Raw genomic sequence first — 22035 nt, 5'->3', positions numbered from 1 at the left:
ATCTATTCTCATACTCAAGACCACTATATATCCTATCCTAAAACTTCACTAAAAATTGAACAAATCACTTTCTTCCTCCAGTACCATCACTTTTCAAAAGAATGAAGCTTCATGCCTAAAATATATGCACAGCAAAGAAAATTGCATTAGCAAAAATATGGGAACTTGAACAAAAGAACACAAAAGATAACATACTATATCTCTGGATTAAGACTTATTTTATTATACATAATGTATAGCACTTCATATAATTTAGTTTATTTATGTCATTCTCTACAGGGCACTGTAATTAATTCAGTGACATCAATGTTGACCTCATATGGTAAAGGATGGGATCTGGGTTATCTTCAGCGTACCAAGTGCCAAACAGTTTAAATGAGTTAAAAAGTTACATCACATACAACAGTTGCAAGAGATCAACTTTCAGGTTGGTTCAAGTTTACAGTAGTTGCTTTGTGAAGTTCTCCCTCAAGACTTGGATGCCACCCAGTGTTGTCGAGTGTTTGTGCAAATGCCAGCTTTAGACCACCTGACTACCTCCTTTTACCAGCCCCGCTTTTGCCTGTCTTACTGCTGCCACTGCTGGACTTGCCCGAGGATTTTGAAGAGAAGAGTCTTGTCATAAACTCTGAAACATCAGGTAGTTCATGGTTGGAATTCAACATGTTCATTGACTGCTCCATCTCCTGAAGGAAAACACAGCACAAAGATGTGAGACATACCACAAACTTTTAGGTTTGCTCATTTTTGACATCTTCTACTAAGGCATGAGTACTTAACTTTTTTATATGTGTGGACCCCTTATGGGAGTCTACAGACTCCTCAGAACAATGTTTTTAAATACCTAAGATAAAAGACACAGAATGACAAAGGGAACCAATTATAATGGACATAAAGTTATCAAAAAAAATTTTTTTAACCTAATTCATGAATTTGGTGAAGAGCACTGAAACTAAACTGACAGATGAAGACAATGGTATTTCATAGAAAAAGGAGGCTAGAAGATTAAATATCACTTTCACATGGAGAATCAGAGCTCCACCCTGAGGAGAAAGCATGTGACTTGGCGTCCTGAAATTATGTCTATAGACATAGTCATGTCAATCAAAGCTACCAGCCAATTAGCTTGGAGCTGTGTGTGTGGGATGGCCCTGCTTCCTGTTTCACAGAAGGCTTCTGGGAGAAGCCGCTGAGGATCGGCTCTTTTCGTTCAGGAACCAGCATGTGGCGGTAGGGGCAGAACAGAGTAGAAAGATCTACTCCACATGTTCTCTATAAAAGCGTGGATAGCTAAATAAAGGTGGCTTTCTCAACTTCTCTCTCTTTACTAACTTCTAATACACTTTAACAAATACTTAAAAGCCTAAACTCTTGCTGAATTTATCGGTAATCTTAGTCAGTTTCCCCCTGCAAAAACTGGAGGGGGGCGGGGCAGGTAAGGACCAATATTTAGATTTTAAACATCACACACAGAAAACCAATATTCAGATAAACTAATAATTTTTCAAATCAGCCAAAACCAAGATACAATGATTCACTCCAAGTCACTAGTAATCCTATTTTATGCTTCTTTTATGTCCTCTAATATTAAGCATATAGTTAGTAGGTACACAATAAATATTTGCTGATTTTATTCAACTAGTATTTTTAACTATATGTTCTCTGGATGCATATAATTATTTTTAATATATTAACATGTCAATCTGATGCTTAAAAGGTAGCTGGTATTTGGGAAGTTATCTCTTTACAAATTTCACAAAAGGAAATCTATGACTAAATGGAGTCTCTCTGGACCTCAAGCTTTTTCATTGTTATAATGAAAGCAATGTACTAGGGGATCTCTAAAGTTCCTTCCAACTTTAAATCCTAACATCCTATGTTCTGAGCAATCTCACATTGGTAATTTGAAACAAGAGGCACCAATAAGTCTGTGACAGAAACAAGTCAGGATAAGGGAGTATAGGAGATAGTTATCCTTTACTCATCCTTCCTTCCCCTATACAGTGTCAGTAATCTAGAAAGTATTAAGTCATAACACTACCCTAAAGTACTGCTTACTAAAGGTCACTTTTTCTTCATCTAAATTTTACATAGTCTTTTGGGAAGGTATGTTAAAAAAAAAAAAGATTCTAATCAACAGTGCAAATTTAGAATAGCCTTGCTCATCTTAAAATTATGACAGCACAGAACAATGACATATCATTAAATATCTTCCATAACTCTTACCAAGGTCTAACAAAGTGGCCAGGAAAGTAACAGATATTCAGAAGTATTAAGCATATCTGTGAAAATTACCTTAATTGCTGCCTGAGAAATAAATGAGATTATGATCCAACCAACTCTAAAATCTTCTTGTTACGATAGTATTTCCTTTTAAAGTGGATCAACTAGGTGGCACAGTGGATAAAGCACTGACTCCGGATTCAGGAGGACCTGAGTTCAAATTCGGCCTCAGACACTTAACACTTACTGGCTGTGTGACCCTGGGCAAGTCACTTAACCCCAAATGCCTCACCAAAAAAAAATGAAAGAAAGAAAAAAAAAAGGGGGGGCAGCTAGGTGGCACAGTGGATAAAGCACCAGCCCTGGATTCAGGAGTACCTGAGTTCAAATCCAGCCTCAGACACTTGATACTAGTTGAGTGACCCTGGACAAGTCACTTAACCCCCATTGCCCCGCAAAAAACAAACAAAAAAAAAGTGGATCAAAATGTTTTAAGTAACAAATCTTAGCTCTTTGAAAGTCTCTCTTCACTGAGAAAATAAACAAGGTTAATTCAAACAATAACAAAAAAACCCCAAACCTTAACTTCATAGGAAGAACACTCTCACTGCTCAATGTCAGACTTTCTGCCCCCAAAGCAAAGGGTACTTCAAAAGGAAAGCTCTGAAGTATTTCCCAGACCATAGAGGTGACTGCTTTCATGCTGCATCTCCAGTTAAATAGCTTGAGTTGAGTCATTACAAATGAAACTTGAGAAATAATTAGAAGCTCTTCCTTTCCTTTTAAGCATCATACAGATTAGGGGAGAGAAACCTTACTGAAAACTGAAAAACAAGGCTATGTGAATATAAAAGAAGACAGAAAAAACAGCTCTTAAAATATCAGGAAACAAATGGATGCTTGCCTTTTCCACCTGTCTGCCCCTGGAGCCTCACCTGGAATAACAACTCACATTAACACAACAGCTACCATTTATATAGTTCTTTAAGGTTTACAGAGTACTCCTATTTGTTCCTCTCATCATTGCAGAGTTAGTGCTATTATTATCTTCACTTTTATACAAGAGGAAACTAAGATTGATAGAGGCCTGATGGCTCGCCCAAGGTCAAGGAAGTATATGGGGGAGGATATGAGCTCAGCTCTTCCCTATCCAGGGTGGCCTCTTAGGTGGATAACACTTTAATGTTCCCACAACCCTGTGGGTTGGCATCATTACCACATCCCCACTTTTCTATCACTCTATCCCAACCTCAGTCTTATATTCCACCTCTAATACTGTACTGAAAATGCCCATTTAATCAAGTCAATGAACATGGGGCAGCTAGGTGGCACAGTGGATAAAGCACCAGCCCTGGATTCAGGAGGACCTGAGTTCAAATTCAGCCTCAGACACTTGACACTTACCAGCTGTGTGAGCCTGGGCAAGTCACTTAACCCTCTTTGCCCCCCTCCCCCCCAAAAAAGCCAATGAACATGTTCTCAGTCCTCAACTTCCCTGACCTCTCTACAGCATCTGACATGGATGACCACCCTTCCCTCCTCCTGGTTTTTATGATTTGAATATAACTATACTTTCTTTGGCTTTTAAAGTCGTTTACAACCTGGTCCTCAACCCATCTTTCCAGGCTAATTATACAATTATTTCTCTTCCTGCACTCTAAAGGTCTGGCCAAACCGACCTGCTCTTTGACCCTCCCACATGGCACCCTATTTCCCCTCTCCACACCTTTGCACTATCTCCCAGGCCTGGAATGCACGTCTGACTCACAGAACCCCCTTTTAATCTTCAAGACACAGCACAAATACCACCTTCTACATGAAGCCTTTCCTGTTTCTCCAATTACTACTGACATTCCTCACCTTGACTACCTTGAATTTAAGTACTATGTACATGTTCCTACCTGACAGAATGTAAGCTACTTGAGATTAAGGAATGTTTTCTTTTCTGTATCTGTTTCCCCAGTCCCTGGCACATAGAAGGCACTTAAAATTTGCTCACTGATCAATCAGTTTCCTGGTTTTCCTTCTATCTCTATAACTCTCCTTTTCTGGTTCCCCTCCTCCTGCCCACCAAGAACACAATGATGTATTAGCCCAGTCTACAGGTCAGGCTAATTTGTGAATAGGCTAAAAATTGAGTAAAAATCCAACATCTTTTATGGCAGCCTAAATCTGAACAAGTGAGCATGGTCAAAGAGCTTCAACTGAGCAATTTTCTTACCCGTCTCATGTCAGGATCACTTGTGTTGACAACTTTGGGCAGAAGCACAAATATCAGTAATGGAAGTACCATCATCATAACCTGGAGAAGATAAAACAAAAATTCAGAAAATTCTTCTGTCTAACTGAAACAACTTAACAATTGTACACATAAATTAATACAGGAATCAAAACAGCAAACACAAGTGTACAAAATAAAACCAGCGGCCCACAACTTCTCAAAAGATTATTTTCAGGACAAAAACAAACTGGCTTGGAAAATTAGTAAATTTCTCTCCAAGGCATCTTTCCAAATACCTCTGATGACATAACAAAGTGTATACCTTGAGATTTGTTAACTGGCATATGTGGGTGCCTCATGCTCTAGAGTGGTGACTACAATCTTTTAGTCAATAACTTATATTCAAATTGTTGGGGACACCTTGTCTCCTAATAATATGTTAGTGAGAACACGGTGAAGCAAAACATCATTAGCCTTGGGAGTCAGAAAACTTGGGTTCAAATCTTACCCCTCAGATATACTACATATAAAACTGACCATCACCAAGTCACTTAAACCTCTGTGAGCACCACGTTTCTCATTTGCAAAATGGAGATTTACCTTATGGAGCTACGTCACAATCAAATGAGAAAATACATGTATAGTGCTTTAAAGTTTAAAACATAATTTGTACCTCAGCAATTACTCAATTATTCAAAATAATTTTGCTTTAAGAATTTTATGACATTTCTTGAAAGAATGTAAAAAAACAGAATTAGAAATCATTATTGATTTAAAAAAAAAATATCTCATTGCTAGCGGCTTTCTGAGCAAAAGAACATCCATCAGAGCTTGGCTTTGGCTCTGTCCATAACATTAAAAGTAGAGAAAGTAATGGGGGAAGAAAGTGAGACACTGGTAGGTACACACCTTCTCCCTAATGGACCCTTCTAACTTTTTCTTTTTGGCCTCTGATCACTGTACTTATTGCTGTACTCCTACTTGACTAGTTTATATTATTTGTTTGGCATCTGAAGCAGTGCTCTCCAATGCAAAGGCATACCTTCTCCATGGAGCTCTCAATAATGCCTCAAGGGGGAAGTGATTTCTCTCTTCCCTCATCTTAATCACTTATAAAATTTTAATTAATATCATATTTATTTGTCTTCCTATGGTACATGTATACCTTGCAGGGTTGTTGCAAGGGTCAAATGAGTTAATGTGAAGGACAGTATTTCATAAAATCGAAAGGGCTATATTGATGTCAGCTATTCTGCTGCTGTTGCTGCTGCTGCTGCTGTCCCTACTACTACAACTATGACTATAATGCTGACAACAACAAGGACTACTGCTACTTCTACTACTGCGAAGATAGGAACAATGTTTTTATTTTTGGAGACTGGGTCTCCCCATCTCACCCAGGTTAGATCCCAATACACAATGGCACAGAAGCTCTAACCTGTTTCATTTTCCCCACTCTCCTCTGGCAGCCTTGTGACCCTCCAATACTAAGAACTCACTATATTGTTGACAGACTTGAGGATCTACTTTAGTCCTACTGAAGCTCGAAACTCCCAAACTCAAGTGACCCACCAGTCTAGCATCCCCCAAGAGCAGAACACATGGGCACCACCATGATCACCAAGAACTGTTTTATTCATCTCTGTGTACCTAACATAGTATTCTTTAAAGTGACTGGCAAAAAGTATTTAATCAATCAAATTCCCTATTTTGAATAAAGGTGAGCTGGGTTGCTGAGAGCAGTATTAGACTTAAAGAAAGTAATCTATTTACTAAAATAAAGGCTATTTCAATTTATTATGGTATATGCTGCTGAATGTGGACTAATTAATCAAGGTGCCTCAGATGACTGTATTTTCCCTAGAGAAGAAAAAGCTACAATATATTTATCTCCTGAAATCTGTTAATGGGTATGAAGGGGCAAGAAAAGAGAGGATGGAACAGTGGAAAGAGTAAACATGTGGACTATAAAATTGACAGAAGAGTAGTGTCCATTTTACCTATGTTATTTGGGAACTAATTCAATGTCGGAGACTCTTAGAAATCAATTAATTATCCAAACCTGAACTTACTGCTTTAATATCCTGTTACTGTGTTCCAAGTTAACAAATGGCACTTAGGATTTATTTGGTCATTCCTCTGAAAACCTTACAACACTCTACATACACAAACACTCTAAGAAGGTTACTTAAATGAATGCCTTATGAAATAACCCTTCATCATTAGCACTATCTGCTATCTCTACCTCAGATTTAATCTCTCAGCTCAGTGAACACAGAAAGCTCCTGACCATAAAGTTGTTCCGAAGAGAGGTAATAAGTCAGACGGGATGTGTTTGAATGGCCCCAAAACAGAAAGTTAACTACAGCAAACTGTCTGTTTAAATGACTGCTTTTATACCATATAATTCAAAGTTCATACTATTCCATAACTCAACAGTTTGTAAATGTGCTTTTTTCCTATGAAAATTAAAAGATCAAAAAGCTTTATATAAATATTTTAAAATTGAATTGCTGTGTTTTGAAATGTACTAAGATGGTTCTCCAAAAATCACCATCATTGAATTTGTTTTTGTGTTTAATGACACTTAGAGAATGGGAAATATATACAACCTGATAAAATTAAAGACACTTGGTATATAAATTAAAAGAAAAGCAAAACCAGTGCAATGACAATCTATTTGTGATGAGGACCTTTCACAACTGGTTTCAGACTGCTTAGAAAAAAGTGGTTGTTGGCAGCGGGTGTCATATAAACAATCAGGAGACATAGATTCTAATCTGGGATGTATCATTAACTTGCTATGTGACCATGGTCAACCCATAGGGCTTCAGCTTCTCCATCTGTAAAATGAGATGATTGCACTCTATGATCATTTAGTTACCTTTTCAGGTCTAAAATTTTATGTAAAAACTCTTAACTTGCTATAAATCCCAATTTACAAAATGGAGAAAGCATTAAGAAATTTTTACTCAGGATTTAATTCTGCACAATTGGGGGGGGGGGGGTGAGGGCAATACAGGTTAAGTGACTTGTCCAGGGTCACACAGCTAGTAAGTGTGAAGTGTCTGAGGCCGGATTTGAACTCAGGTCCTCCTGACTCCAGAACAGGTGCTTTATCGTCTGTGCATAGCGATGACATGGAAATTAAAGGAACTCTGGGGAAAAGTTGCCATACCCGATACTTAAAATATTAAAGAAATGAAATGTTAAGTACAGCTGGACATGACCCCTAAACTTCTCAACAAGTTCAGAGGAGGAAAAAAAAGAGTTGCGATCCCATGGCTTGAAACACTAAAGAGGGACAGAAGATTCTAACTATACCTTCTGACCAAACCTTTGCAAATGATCCCAAGGAGAAATAACCACTGGGGGCACCCAAAGAACTAAGTGTGGCTAAATAAGGAAGTTATCTAATGAACTCAGACTAAAAAAGCACAATGAGAAAAAATAAACTTTTCTAGCAATATCACTTCCAAAAACATGGAAAAGCAACTATGGGGAGAATAAACCTATGGAGGAAGAAACAAAGGGAACTGCCATTCTGGGGCTGATTCTAACAAGAAGGAACTAGTTACTGAAGCAGAAATGCTGGGTACTTCAGGAAGGGAAACACTTCATTGTATAGTAGATAATAAAGGAGAGGAAAGCCAGATATGGATTGATGTGCATTCTAGATTTCAGAGGAGTAGATTCAAAGAGTTCAAAGAAATGATAGGCAGAATTCAGGGGCCTAATATTTCATAGGAACAACTGGCTGACCCAAGAGGGGCAGGAAACTCAAGAATGAAATCCTGAGCATGTAAGACAAAATCATTTGGAAACAAAAAGGAACAATTGCTTAAACAAACAAACAAAAACCTGTTGTGGCTGCACAGGTGTTGCACCACCATATGCACAGAAGGCAGAAGCAAAGACAGGTAACTAATATTGAATACAAAGAGTAGCATGTTGCTATAAGAACAGCTGTTAGAAGTTACTCTTTAAAGCCCAGAAAGAACTTTGAGTGGCAATGAATGCAATGTCAAGAACAATAAAAGGGTTTGTTCATTATTTGAGGAGCAAAAAAAAAAAAAATTAAAAGAATGGATGGTTCAGGTGGTGATAATCATTCCACAGAGAAAAGGCAAATTCATTTTCCTTCTGTTTTCTCTTTCAGGATGATCTTTAGACTGGAAAGAACAAAACAAAACTGTTTAACAGGGAGCAGAAATCCAAGATAAATAAGGAGTTAGAGAGCAACTAGCTGCCTTTGATGAATTCAAATCACCAGGTTTAAGAAAACTACATCAGAGGATGCTGAAAGAACTAACAAGTATGATCACCCCTGTCAGTGAGATGTGCTATAGGACTGGGAAAGGGCAATGTTGTACTATTTGTCCTATTTTCCCAAAAAGAGAAGAGTGAGGAGAAAGCAAACCACAGGCCTTAATTTAAATTCCTAGCAAAATTCTAGAAGGTATTATTATAAGAGAACATTAAGACATATATAGGAAAGTAAGCAGATGGTTTTAGCAAGAACAGGACATGATGCTTTTTGACCAAGTAATTCACCATAAGGTATATATGCCCAAAGAGCTTACAAAAACAGAAAAGTCCAGTATATGCATAAATATTCATAGTAAATACTTTTTATGATAACAAAGAACTGGAAAGAAAATGTGTCCATTGATTAAGGAAAGGCTGCATAAGCCATGGTACATGAATATGGTAAGGAAATATTGTTGTGGAATAAGAAATGGCAAATATAAGGAATTCAGAGAAACATGGGGAAATTTGCATGAACCAATACAGATTAAGTAAAATAAGCAGAATAGAACAATATACACAAAGGCTAAAGCAAAGTAAATGAAAAAATTATTAGAGGAAACAAAGCTGAGTAATTAATACAGCAATAAAAATTCTGGAGAACAAAACATGCATCTTTCCTCTCAGGAGACAGAGGACTACAAAACATTGCATACGCTATCAGATGCAGTCAACGTGCAGTTTTTTTGTTTAACTATTTTTCATTGTTAGGAGAGAGTTCAATTTGGTAGGGGTGGGAAGGACAATGTAGAAATTACTATAACGTAAAAACGAAAGACATCAATAAAACTTTTCTCTCTATATATATATATGTATGTATGTTATGTCACATTAACTTATTTCCTTTGCAGGGCAATCACTAAGAGAGCACTATACTTATAGATTTTAACACTGCATTTGACTAAGATACTTATGCTATCACTGTGCAGAAGACAGAAAAATGTAGGCTAGTTTACACATTTAGACCTGTAAATTGAATGGCCAGGCCAAAAGAGTGAACATTAATGGCTTGATGGCAATTTCAAGTGCCACAGAGATTCTGTGTTTTGCCCTATGCAAAACTTCTATCACTTATTTTCAATCTCTCCCTCTTTATTGACTCATTCCCTATTGCCTACAAATACACCTATGTCTCCCTCATTCTGAAAAACAACTCACTTGAATCTATCATCCTACAGTACCCAGAATAAGGTAAGTAATGGTTATGCTCTATTTTGCCCTGGACTCCACACCACATCTGGACTATCATGCTCAGTGTTCAATGCCACATTTAAAGAAGGGCACAGACAAGCTGGAGTTCATCCTCTTCAACAGATTCTCTAGTCCTCTCATTGCCCAATCACTCTTTTTTTTTTCTTTTTTGGTGAGGCAGTTGGGGTTAAGTGACTTGCCCAGGGTCACACAGCTAGTAAGTGTCAAGTGTCTGAGGCCGGATTTGAACTCTGGTCCTCCTGACTCCAGGGCCGGTGTCCTATCCACTGAGCCATCTATCCCTGTCCCACCAATCACTCTTTTACAAATGAACTCCAGCTTGTCTCTGCCCTTCTTTAAATGTGGCATTGAACACTGAGCCAAGAGAAAGAGGTGTGGGGGGATGCCAGAGATGATAGTAGTCTTCAAGTACGTGAAAGGCTGTTAGACAAAAGAGCCATCAGATTTATTCTGTCTGGTCCCAAGTATGGAACAGGTGTCCAAAAGCAGAATAGGTTCTTAGTGGGTTACCTCTTATTAGAAGGTCTTTTTAAAAAGGCTTATTAAGGGCAGCTAGGTGGCGCAGTGGATAGAGCACAGGCCCTGGAGTCAGGAGTACGTGAGTTCAAATCCGGCCTCAGACACTTAACACTTACTAGCTGTGTGACCCTGGGCAAGTCACTTAACCCCAATTGCCTCATTTAAAAAAAAAAAAAAGGCTTATTAAGTCTGCAAGTGATACAAATTTGAGAGGGATACCTCAAACTATAGATGAGAGAATCACTAATCAAAACTATCTTGAATCCTGAACTGATGAATTTTTTAAAAAATCAGTAAGATTCCAGGCAAGTCATTTACCCTCTCTGGATTTCTGTGCTTCATCTATAAAATGAGATGGTTAGTTTAGATGTCTCTAAATCTATGATTCTATGTACAGGATGAGGAACACTCAATTTGGCAACAGTTTATGTAAAAAAGACACAAAGAGTCTGGTTGACTACAAGGTCAATATAAGCCAACAGTACAATGCAGCTGCTAAAAAAGCTAAGGTGCAAATTTGGCTAAATTAATAAAAGTACACTATCCCATCACAGAATAATTGCAATTTTACTGTATGCTAATCAGACAACATAGTCTTTGTGTCTTATTTTAATTACTACACTTTAAGAAGGACACTGACAAAAACTGAAGAGGAAGGTGCTCAGGATACAAAAGGATCAGGGAACTGTGCTATATAAAAATAACTGAAGACATCACTAAGGAAGTTTGGCTTGAAAAAGAGCTCTCTTCAAATTGTGAACTGCTGTCATGTGAAAAAGCAGAACTACAGGAGTAATTAGAAGGTAGTAGATTTCTACTGAACAAAATGAAAAGCAATCAGAGCCTTCTTACAATGAAACAGACTGCCTTATGAAGCAATGCTCCCACCATCACTGGGAGTATTCAATCAGAGGCTGGATGATCATCTGCCAGGAATGATGTAGAAGGGATTCCTGAACTGGGTAGAAGGTTGGCCTAGATCATCCCTAAGGTCCCTTCCAAGTCTAAGGTTCTACAAAAAGCAAGCACATTTCCAACCACTATGCCACTTTTCAATGCAAAGTAATTCTCAATATAATCTTTTCACTTCTTATCCCCAAGTAACTGTTTTCCTTCCGTCAACACTCCTTGAAATTATTTCTCACTACCAAAAAAATTGACTTTGTTGTTTGATTGCTGAGAAACATTCACTTATGAAAACTGTAACCTAAAAACTAGCTCAGATTTAATAAAGATGTGTCAGTTTTGTCATAATACATACCATTGGATTCATCAGAAAATCCGTCCAACCCCAGGACTCCCTTTTTATAAAGTAGGAAGGTGGACCAGAAGATTTCATCTGAAGAGGATAGGGTAACCTGACCACTTCTGATGTCTTAATGTAATTAACATATCTTGCTCTGGTGAAACAACAACAATAAGAAACAACTGAATAATTCTACAAAAATATCACTAGTTCAAAAAATACTAATATTAATGATGTCTTACATTTATATGGTAAACACTTTGCAAGTGCTTTCACACGTGCACTTTTAACTTAAAAAATGCATTAAAAACAACCTTTTTTAAAAGTACCAAATCATTCAGCATGTCATATAGAACACTGTAACAAGTCAGGAGACATAGATTTTTATCTCAGTTGTAATGAATTAGCTTTGTGATTTTAGTTCAGTTATTGCATATTAGGTGTTCAAATTCTTCATCTTAAAATGTAGGTTATTCTCTCCATGAACTTTAAAGTCTCTTCTAGTGCTGACAATCTACAATGTAAGTAGTTGTGTAACCCTGGCAAGTCATTTAAACTTTCTGGACTTTTTTATTATACATAAAATGTAGAAATTGAACTAAATCTCTAGGGTTCCTTCCAGTTCTAAAGTTTTATAATTCCACATTTATATTTTTTACCAGGCATTTTAAAAATTATTTTATTTAGGGGTGGCTAGGTGGTGCAGTGGATAAAGCACTGGCCCTGGATTCAGGAGGACCTGAGTTCAAATCCGGTCTCAGACACTTAACACTTACTAGCTGTGTGACCCTGGGCAAGTCACTTAACCCCAACTGCCTCACTAAAAAAAAAAAAATTATTTCACTTTAAACAAAAATGTTTATTATTTTTAAAATATGTATTTCCCTTGAATCTTACATGTATAGCCCATTATCCGATTGTTTGCTGCCTAAGAGAGGGGGGAGAGAGGGAAAGAGGGATAAAAATTGGAACCCAAAACTATAAAAACATTTTTAATTACATATATATATATATATATATATATATGTATGTATTTCCCTTGCTAAAAAAAAACAAAAGAAAAAAAAAGTATTTTATTTCCTCATCCTGTGGATTTTAGATGTACCTGATCTTCAAAAAAGCTTTAAAATCCAAGAAAGAACATTAAGAAATAGGAAAATTAAGCTGTATTCATTTCTACCCAGATACCATCATTTGTAAACAAAATTTCAAGCATATGTTAACATTTACTCTAATGCAAATCACCATGATATATAATCATTTCTACCTGCTTAACTCCTCATATTTATCACAGTGATGAAACTATAAAATACAGGCTGAGATTGACATGGTAAAATACTGTTAACATGGGTACTAGTATGGACACGCAAAAAAAATCTAATAAAAAGATTTCTAAACCTCAACCAATAAGCCTTCATTTTAGTCAACATTTGATAAAATAATCAGTAGCCACAAAATCCATACTCTAAAACGAACAAGCCATACAAAGGTTGCTTTGCCGATGAGGATATAATTAACTTTGCTAATCAAAAAATCTCATAGAATGGTGTAACAGTAAGATTATTTTTAAAAGATGTCCTTGCTATAGATCAACTATGGTTGAAAAAATTTTAATTTGATTTATCACACAAAAGGTGTGATAATCAGTATCTGAAAGGAGTTTATAAATTGGGATTTTTTTGGTTATGAGTATTTCCAGGTTGCTAGCGTACAGGTTGACCTTGAAGGAGCTGTTTTCCTCAGACTTGATTCCCATGATGTATCATAGTTCTTGCTCCAAGAGGAAAAAGTACCAGGAGATACCAACCCCGGGGTGGTAATCTTTTGGTTTCAAATCCTTTTCTGGGCAACTCGAAATACTAGGAAATGTTACAAGCTAGAGGCAAACTGAAGTAGCAGTTTCAATAAATGATTTTCAATATGGAAATTAAAAAAAACAACTAATACATAACTTAGTTTTTCTATAGCTACATGTAGTACCTTTTAGAGTCCACCGAAACCATTTATAAGAACTGTTTCTTCCTGATGCAGGCCACCAAGAATCTGAACATTTGGTCAGCTTTTCCAAATGTCTTTTTTCTGACTGCCCTTGCTTACCTCTCCTTTCCCTCCATTTTAAATTTAAACTTGACATCTCTCCCTTTATCCCCAAAGTTTCCAGATACCTCTGGAAACTACTAAAATAAACATATTTTTTAGTTCCAACATTTCCTAACCTGTTGCCAGAAAAGAGTCAAAAATTCTACCTTGAAATGGCTGGAGTAGATATCTATCATCTTACAGGAATTTTCCTCTTATTATCAAGAACTAAAATTTTATTAAAATTAAAGGTCTTTGTTAAGGTACTTAAACACCAGAAAGGAGTCCAAAGACAGAAATGTCAATGAAACTACCATCCTAAGAATTAACCATCAGGAAGCACTTGTCACCTTAATAAATAAAACCCCTTAAATTCATCAATGTAGTATTTTGAAAAACATGGTATTAAGAATATCTTCTGGGGCAGCTAGGTGGCGCAGTGGATAGAGCACCGGCCCTGGAGTCAGGAGTACCTGAGTTCAAATCCAGCCTCAGACACTTAACACACACTTACTAGCTGTGTGACCCTGGGCAAGTCACTTAACCCCAATTCCCTCACTAAAAAAAAAAAAAAAAAGAATCTTCCATCATGTTAAAATATTCAGCCAAATATAGTAGCAGTGCATAAAGTTTTTCTTCAGCCTCTATATTACTTAAAGAAAAGGTAATTTTGTCTATCTGTGATACTAAAAAGCTGGAAACAAATTATGTGCTCAACAACTGGAAAGTAACTGTAACTAACATATTGAAAACATACATATATATGAGATACATTGTGCTGTAAAGAACAAGGAATATGAATTCAGAGAACCATGGTAAGATTTGAACAAACTGAAGCAGAACAAGGAAATCAGAACCAAAAGAATATACACAATGACTACATTATGTAATAATGAAAAAAGTAAATTAAGACAAAAGTAATTAAACTATGGTCAAATATAATGGACAATGTTGGTTCCAAATTACTAAAGTTGCATTTCCCACTAGAAACAGTGGGACTTTGCCAGTGCTCGTTAACTATTTAATACTTTAAATTGGAGAATAGGTGCCAGTCTACATTGGTAGAGGAAATTCCTCCACTCAGAGCCCCCTATGCTGATGAAATCACAGGTCTGGCATAAAAATAAAATAAAATTATTAAAAAGAAACAGTAAAGTGTAAAATGGAAGTTATGTGTACTATCAGCAACAATAACAATATCAGATTATTTTGCTTAGCTGTTGTTTTTAATGGGAAGGTACTGAAGGGTATTTATTGGGAAGTAATTTGCCCAAAAATACATCAATAAAAAACTAATGCAGCATGGCAGCTCAAACACAGTTAAGACTTTTTTGCTTTGGCCCAGACTTATATTTAATTAGGGTAAAGAACTTCCAGTAAGGATACTTACTTTACTAATGCAAATATTTAACTATTTTGAAACTTATGGTCTTAGAAAGTTGCCTGAGATAGACAGGTCAGATGATATTTCAGACAGAAAACAGACTTTTGCCCAAGGTCACATAGTCAGTAGGTGCCAAAGGCAGGACTCGAACCAAAGTCTTCCTTAATCTAAGGCAGGTTTTCTATCCAAAATACTATGCTGTTTCTCAGATAATTTGTCCCTAGGTTTAGTGGTCAAAAAATAGTCAATCAGGGGGCAGCCAGGTAATGCAGTGGATAAATCACCAGCCCTGGGTTCAGGAGGACTTGAGTTCAAATCCAGTCTCAGACACTTGACACTGGCTGTGTAACCCTGGGCAAGTCACTTAACTCTCACTGACCCACCAAAAACAAACAAACAAACAAAAAACCCACCACTAAAAAATAGCCAATCAGCTAGTCAGAGAACTAAAATAGAAGAAAACCAAAAGCCTAGATGTACAAACAAGGTCCAATACCTAGGAATACTGTATTCCTCACCTCAGACATCACACTTTTCTTTCTTCTATTCTTGTTCCCTAATTAGGATCAATTTTCAAAATGTTGGGTAAATGTGAGGGCTTCCACCTTATCCCAGAAAGTTTCAATTTCTGTCATTGATGAAAAAATCTAAATTAAATAAAGGGCTGGAGAAATCTCTAAGGCAACAAAACATTAAATAATTACTGGGGCATTGGTAGTATTTGCCCCTGGCAAACAGTTGATAGCTATTTTCAAAGTACAAATAAGTTTTAACTTTTATTTTCAATTTTAGCAAATGACATTTCAACAATAAGGGGTAAATTAACATATAATAAAAAGGAAAGGTGCTTATGAAAGGTGTAAAGGAAATGATGGCATCCTAATTAAAAGTTCAACAAACAAGTCTTGAGTAACCTCAGATCTTCGCTGCTTTTTAACCTGATATATGACACTTGAACATATAAAAGTAAATTGAGTTTAAAACAGAAGGGAAGATAGTTCAACTTTAGAACTTCAACGATGTGCAACACTGGAAATACAAGGTTCTTTTAAGGTTTTTGTTTTCAAAAACCTAGAATCCAAATGAGACATATTGCCTAGATCTTATTAAAAACCTAAAGGGATATAATGAAATGTTCAAAAGCCCTTAGAAGAAATAATACCAGGAAATCTCACCTCATTTTTCCTTTTGAAGTGATATCCACCCGGACAGGGTCAAACCTGTAAGCTGGGGATATAACTTCTACAACATAAGAACCAGAAGGTATATCATGAACCACAAAACTTCCATCTGTCCTGGAAAAATAAAAAATCATCTTCAGTCACTTTTATTCAATAAATTATTCTCTACTTGAATTTAAATACAATGTAAAAAAATTATATCTCAAAGCTATTTCAAAAATCAACTTACAAGAACAAGTAATATAACCACTCAACCTTGAATTCAAGTTTCTTCAGACACAAAATTAGAATAAATAATATCATCTACTTCTTAGGAGGATAAATATCAGTAAGGACTTTGCGAATTCTTACCACGTGAAAGAGATTATGGTTATCTGTCCTAATAGGTAAATGAAAACCAGAAATAATTCTAATGATTTAGGCCACTGTGGCAGCTGGGAATCTTGTCAGAGAGGAGGGCTGTGGCCCCAAAATAAGTATAATTCCCTAACGTACAGCCACCAATACAGAGAGTGGAAAAACAGTCCTGTTTCTTCTGGCAGCTGGGAAATGAGGGGATCTACCAAAGGAGCAATAATCCTGTTCTGTGAAACAAGGGACACCAAGAGACTCTTGTTGTCACATACTAGTCTTCACATTTTCAAAACCCTAACATCCAGAAGACTAGACATGTGGGTTGTTTAGCATGCTAGAATAAAATGAACACTAGATTAGAAAGGAATTTTAAATTTTGAGTTCTAGTCTCAGCACTATGTCCTTGCTAAGTGACCTTGAGCAAATCACTTAACTACTCCAAACCTCAGTTCTTTCATTTGTAAAATGGAGACAAAATATATATTCTGCTTTTTCATAGAGTTGTTTCAAGGTTCAAATGATATGGTGAAAAATATTTAGAAAACTATAAAAGCACTGTAAAAATATAAAATTCAAATAATCAATGGACATATTCAGGGATTAACTATATAAAATCAGATATGAATTAATTATAAAAAGATGTCCTGAACACATCTTAAAGTAACAAAAAATGATTTAAAAAAAACTGTATTTGAAAAGAAAGCTATTTTGGAGAAAAAGGTTTTATAAACTGAAAAAATAAATACTGCCTATTTTATTGACTACCAGTATTAGGATATGACTAATCATTACATATTAAATTTGACATTTTCACAATTTGAATATACTATAATATTAACTATTTCCAAAGTATCCATTGATAAGTGGCAGGACAAGTATTCTCCTTGCTACTTCAAACTAAAGATCAAAAAAGAAATACTAGTAGTTTCACCCATTCTTAAACATTTCTCTCAGGTTTAAACTATCTAGCAGAAGGCTGAGGAATAACTGCAAAATAATACAAGAGAAGGAGAATTAGAACTGTCAAGTACTATAGGAAACAAATATTTCTGCCAAACGTGATTCTGCTAAAAAAGGGAAAACGTAATGATGAGCTGATTTACCAAAAAAAACAAACAAAAAAACAACCCTCCAATAGTAGTAGCACCTACATTTATAAGTACAGAGTAAAGAAGAGAAATGTGTCAAGAAAAAATGTAAGGATGGAGTAATCAGCTTCCACAGATGTGTGACAGCTTATAAAAAGCACTGGCAGTTGGCACTTGGATGGTGGCTCACCTGGGCCGTGTCAGAATCCCCATTAGGGGGCAGCTAGGTGGGGCAGTGGATAGAGCACCAGCCCTGGAGTCAGGAGTACCTGAGTTCAAATCCGGCCTCAGACACTTAACACTTACTAGCTGTGTGACCCTGGGCAAGTCACTTAACCCCCATTGCCTGGCCCCCCCCCAAAAAATGCAGAATCCCCCTTACACCAGAACCTGACCTAATAATTATTAATTATTATTAATTCTGAAAGAAATGTTACTTTCAGACTTCTGTCAGACAGATGAGTTGTCAAATCCACTGGGGAAAAAGTAGCAAAAATTGGGAATTAAAATTAGATATTTTGAAATTTAGTTAAAGGTTCGTAGAACCATAGATATGGAGCTGGAGGGCAACAGCAGCCTTCTAGTCCAATGTCCTAATTTTTTCCTTTTGGAAACTAAGGCCCAGAGAGGTTAAGTGATTTACACTAAGTCATACAGTCAGAAAAGTTCAAAGGAGGGATATAAAGCCAGGTGCTGACTCCAGAGCCAGTCTTTCCACTGTACAAGTTCATATTGTTATATTATTTTTTGTTCATATTATACTATATGCCTATTTTTTAAAAAGGCAATTCTAAATTTAGAACTTAAAATCTTACAAAAATTAATGTTGAAAACTAATTTTAAATGTAATTGGGAGAAAAGAAAATACTATTCAGTGAAGGAAAAAAAAGGTAATCCAAAAGATTTTGTTTTCCATTTTTTTATCTTATATTTTCATTTTTTAATAGGAGACATAAACATGTCATATTTTTTTTTACATTCTTGTATCACAGGTTGTCTGAGAAGCAAGATACTGAAGCACCAGAGCACTAAGAAATCTGACAGGAGTGCTCAGGCCATTCATTTACCACTATCTTTGGCAGCCTCCTGATTTGACCTCATACCCCAAATGCTACAAAAGAAAAACCATGAAATGAAAATGAAGAAACCCAAAAGCTCAGAATCAATGCGACAGGTTTTGCTGTAAATTCCCCCTGTGGATTCAAAAGTGGAAAAAAGAACAACTCATTCGCACCCCAGCCCCAGCTTCTAGTAAAAGATGTTTTGATTTCAGGTTTCAGATCTCATTAATTTTAGCTGCAGTGTACTTAGCCAACCTAGCTAGGTAGTCAACAAATGCCTCTTGGGAACAGCTTTATAATTCCCACTTGCTTTGTAACTCTCAGCAGAGAAACTGGAAAAGTTGCAATGAGGGCTGAAGTCAAATCCCGAATAGGAGGCAAAACCTCCATTTTAAAAAGCCTAAGAAAAATAAAGTACAGGTGGCTTCTCAGGTTGACCTGTCTGTACAGACTAATCCAACAGGGTGTCAGTTTTACCTGGAGAAGGAAAGGAAGGTGGACCGAAAAAATGGACTAATCCGTTATTTGGCTGAGCCAAGGGCGAGTATCTACCGTTACCACCTAAGGGACAAGACCAACAAAGGCCCTAGGTGTGCCTTATCTCGGGGTGCTTACGTCAGGCTCTCCCCAAAGGCCTGCTTCACTCGCTCCCTCCAGGAGGCTTCCCCTACCAGTGACACAGGGCTCTGCTCCGCTCGTGGAGACCCTCACCCCGCTTAGCGCAGCGCCTGGCACGGCGCAGGCGCTTAGTAAGGGCTGCAGGCCGGGGCTCGGCCATGACACAGCTCGGGGCCCGGCCCCCCACTACCCCACCGCCCACCGCCGTGACACTCACTTGAGAAAGCCGACATGCTCCTCACCGTCCACCAACACCCGGGCCCCGGCGATCCAGTCCTGCGGCTTCACTCCCGGCACCACCGCCCGGCCCTCGATCTTAAAGCGCTCCCCAACACCGCCCCCGCTCCCGCCCGGCCCCTCGGATGCTGCCCCCGCCCCTTCCGAACCCTGAGAAGAGGCGGGCAGCAACAGCAGCAGGACCGAGACGAGACCCCACTGCACGGCAGCCATGACAACCGTCCTGGGGGCGGGGGGGAAGGCTGACCGGAAACACCGACTTCTCTCCCTCCTATCGGTGTCCCGGCAGCCTCAGCCAGCCGGCTTGTGACGTCATCACCCTGCACCGGAACTTGTTCGGCGACTAAAAGAAACGCCGAGGGGAAAGAATAGATTGAGCTGGGGTTGACCTGGCGGAAGTAGAAGCGGGAAAAGAAACAAGAGAGCTCTTTTCCTTTTTCCCCTTTCATCGCACCGGAAGACTAGCGGCGGGAGCTAGTCACGTGGAGCAGCAGGACCTATGGGTGGAGTGGGAGGCGGGCCAGAGCGGAGTTCGACTTTATCCTTCGGCGCCTCGGGCACGGTAGTGCTTGTTAGAGTTTAAGTAGAGATGGTGTTCTGGCGCCCCCGAAGTCGCAAAGGGAGGCAGTCGTTGGACAACGACCAGGATGGTGGCCTCCCCAGCACAGACCTCCTGGCTCTCACAGTATAGCGTACTTTACAAACACACACAAACCTATAAGGTTCACGGAGTGCTTTACATCTGGTAATAGAGGGGCTACTACCCTTTTTGTGTCTTGGCCTCCTTTGCCAGACTGCTGAAGCCTACGGATCCCTTCTCAGAATAATCTTTACCATTGCATAAGATAAAATCCACAGGATTACAGCGGAAACCAATTGTATTGGAACAATGGTTCTCATTATGTTTAATTTCTTTTTAAACAAAAGCAAGTCCAAGGCCTATCTTTCCTAGCTTCTTTTATTAATCTTACCCCTTTCCAGATTCTCAGCGGAACAGTGACACTTGCCTTTTCCCTCCAGACGCGCCATCTCCCGACTCTGGGCATTTTCACAGGCTGTTCCAAACGCCTGTAATGCTTCCTTTTTCCCCACCCCTTTTATTCCACCCCCTCCCACCAACCCCGCTCTCCACCCCCTACCCCCCACCCCACCCCCATCCCGCATTCTCATCCCTGCCTCCTAGCTTCCCTGGCTGAATTGATGTCCCAGCTAAAATCTTCTAGAAGTCTCCCTTAATGCTAGTGCCTTCCCTCTGTTGATTAGCCATGAGAGAGGGACTGGGAGGCGTGCTTGGTTTGTACACAGATGACAGCTAGGTGTGTGTACAGACTAGCTTTTGTCCCTAGGCGAGTTGCTTAACCTGTTTGCCTCAGTTTCCTCAACTGTAAAATGGGGTAATAATAGCACCTCTTTCCCAGAGTTATGAGGATCAAATTATATATTTGTAAAGCACCTAGCTATTTGAATGCTATTATTATTGACCGACTAGACAAGGACTCCAGGTTATGAATCCCTATGATAAAAGAACAATCCTCTTCTTGAGGCTGGTCTCTCATCTGTTGAGGGGATGTTGGAGCTGGTACCAGGAAAGAACGCCTGGAATCACAGGATCGTATCAATAGATATGGAAGAAAGCTTGAAGGTTATCTAACACTCCTTCCCTCCTTTTAGAAGTGAGAAAATTAGGACCCAGAGAAGTTCAACTGGAAGAAAGGATAAGAGAAATTGAGTTGGCCCTGGAAAAGGCAATAACTAATTCCTTGTTCTCTTCTTCCTATATTTGCTCCGCCCCAAATACGAACATAAACTCACATTAGAGTCACTCAGGTCACCAGTATTCCGGTTTGAAATTGGAAGTGCCCATTGAATTATATTGAGAAATTATAAAAACCAACTAGACCAAAGACATTTCCCTACCACCTCCCCACTCCTTTACCTAAAGTGAGGAATTTGAGGTGTAGAACACTACATATGTCAGAATTTTCTGACCCTTTGGTGGCTTTTGCTGAACTGTTATTTTTTTCTTTTTTGTTTTTTGTTATAAAAGGGATAACTTTCTGGGAGCATTAGGAGGGATACATTGTGAAATACAGGTGTTGTAAGAACAAAAAAAAAATCAAAGAAAATGCATATGTCCTAGTGGAAAGGTCATTTGTATCCTAGCATGGAGTTAATGAAATCCAAACACTTTTCCCTCAGAACAATGAAAGGAAGTTTTGAAGAAGGACAAAGGCAAAGGAAAAACTTGTCTCCTTCATCCTCCAGATATTCCTGGGTCACACAACAGAAATTCCCTTTCCTATA

The 22035-nt window shown here is 38.1% G+C and overlaps 1 protein-coding gene across 1 annotated transcript; it reads right to left on the bottom strand.

Moving 5' to 3' along the window:
- Window positions 1-201: 201 nt before the first annotated feature.
- EMC7 (ER membrane protein complex subunit 7) lies at window positions 202-20059 on the bottom strand. The gene is made up of 5 exons (XM_043990324.1): window positions 19712-20059; window positions 16368-16487; window positions 11745-11883; window positions 4445-4525; window positions 202-686 (listed from the first exon to the last, which is right to left on the bottom strand). Exons 1-5 carry the CDS (start codon window positions 19942-19944, stop codon window positions 534-536), a joined length of 726 nt encoding a protein of 241 aa, XP_043846259.1. The 5' UTR covers window positions 19945-20059; the 3' UTR covers window positions 202-533.
- Window positions 20060-22035: the final 1976 nt, after the last annotated feature.

The sequence above is a fragment of the Dromiciops gliroides genome, chromosome 2 (assembly GCF_019393635.1).
Source record: "Dromiciops gliroides isolate mDroGli1 chromosome 2, mDroGli1.pri, whole genome shotgun sequence".
In the NCBI taxonomy this organism is placed as follows: Eukaryota; Metazoa; Chordata; class Mammalia; order Microbiotheria; family Microbiotheriidae; genus Dromiciops; species Dromiciops gliroides.
The sequence above is the reverse complement of the archived record's forward strand: the minus strand, read 5'-3'. Positions and strand labels throughout refer to the sequence as shown.

Coding starts and splice junctions, on each gene's coding strand:
- EMC7 (XM_043990324.1), bottom strand. CDS start 19,944: ATGGCTGCCGTGCAGTGGGGTCTCGTCTCGGTCCTGCTGCTGTTGCTG. Junction 16,488..19,711: donor GAGCATGTCGGCTTTCTCAA/GTGAGTGTCACG, acceptor TTATTTTTCCAG/GACAGATGGAAGTTTTGTGG. Junction 4,526..11,744: donor ATTTTCTGATGAATCCAATG/GTATGTATTATG, acceptor TATCTTCTCCAG/GTTATGATGATGGTACTTCC.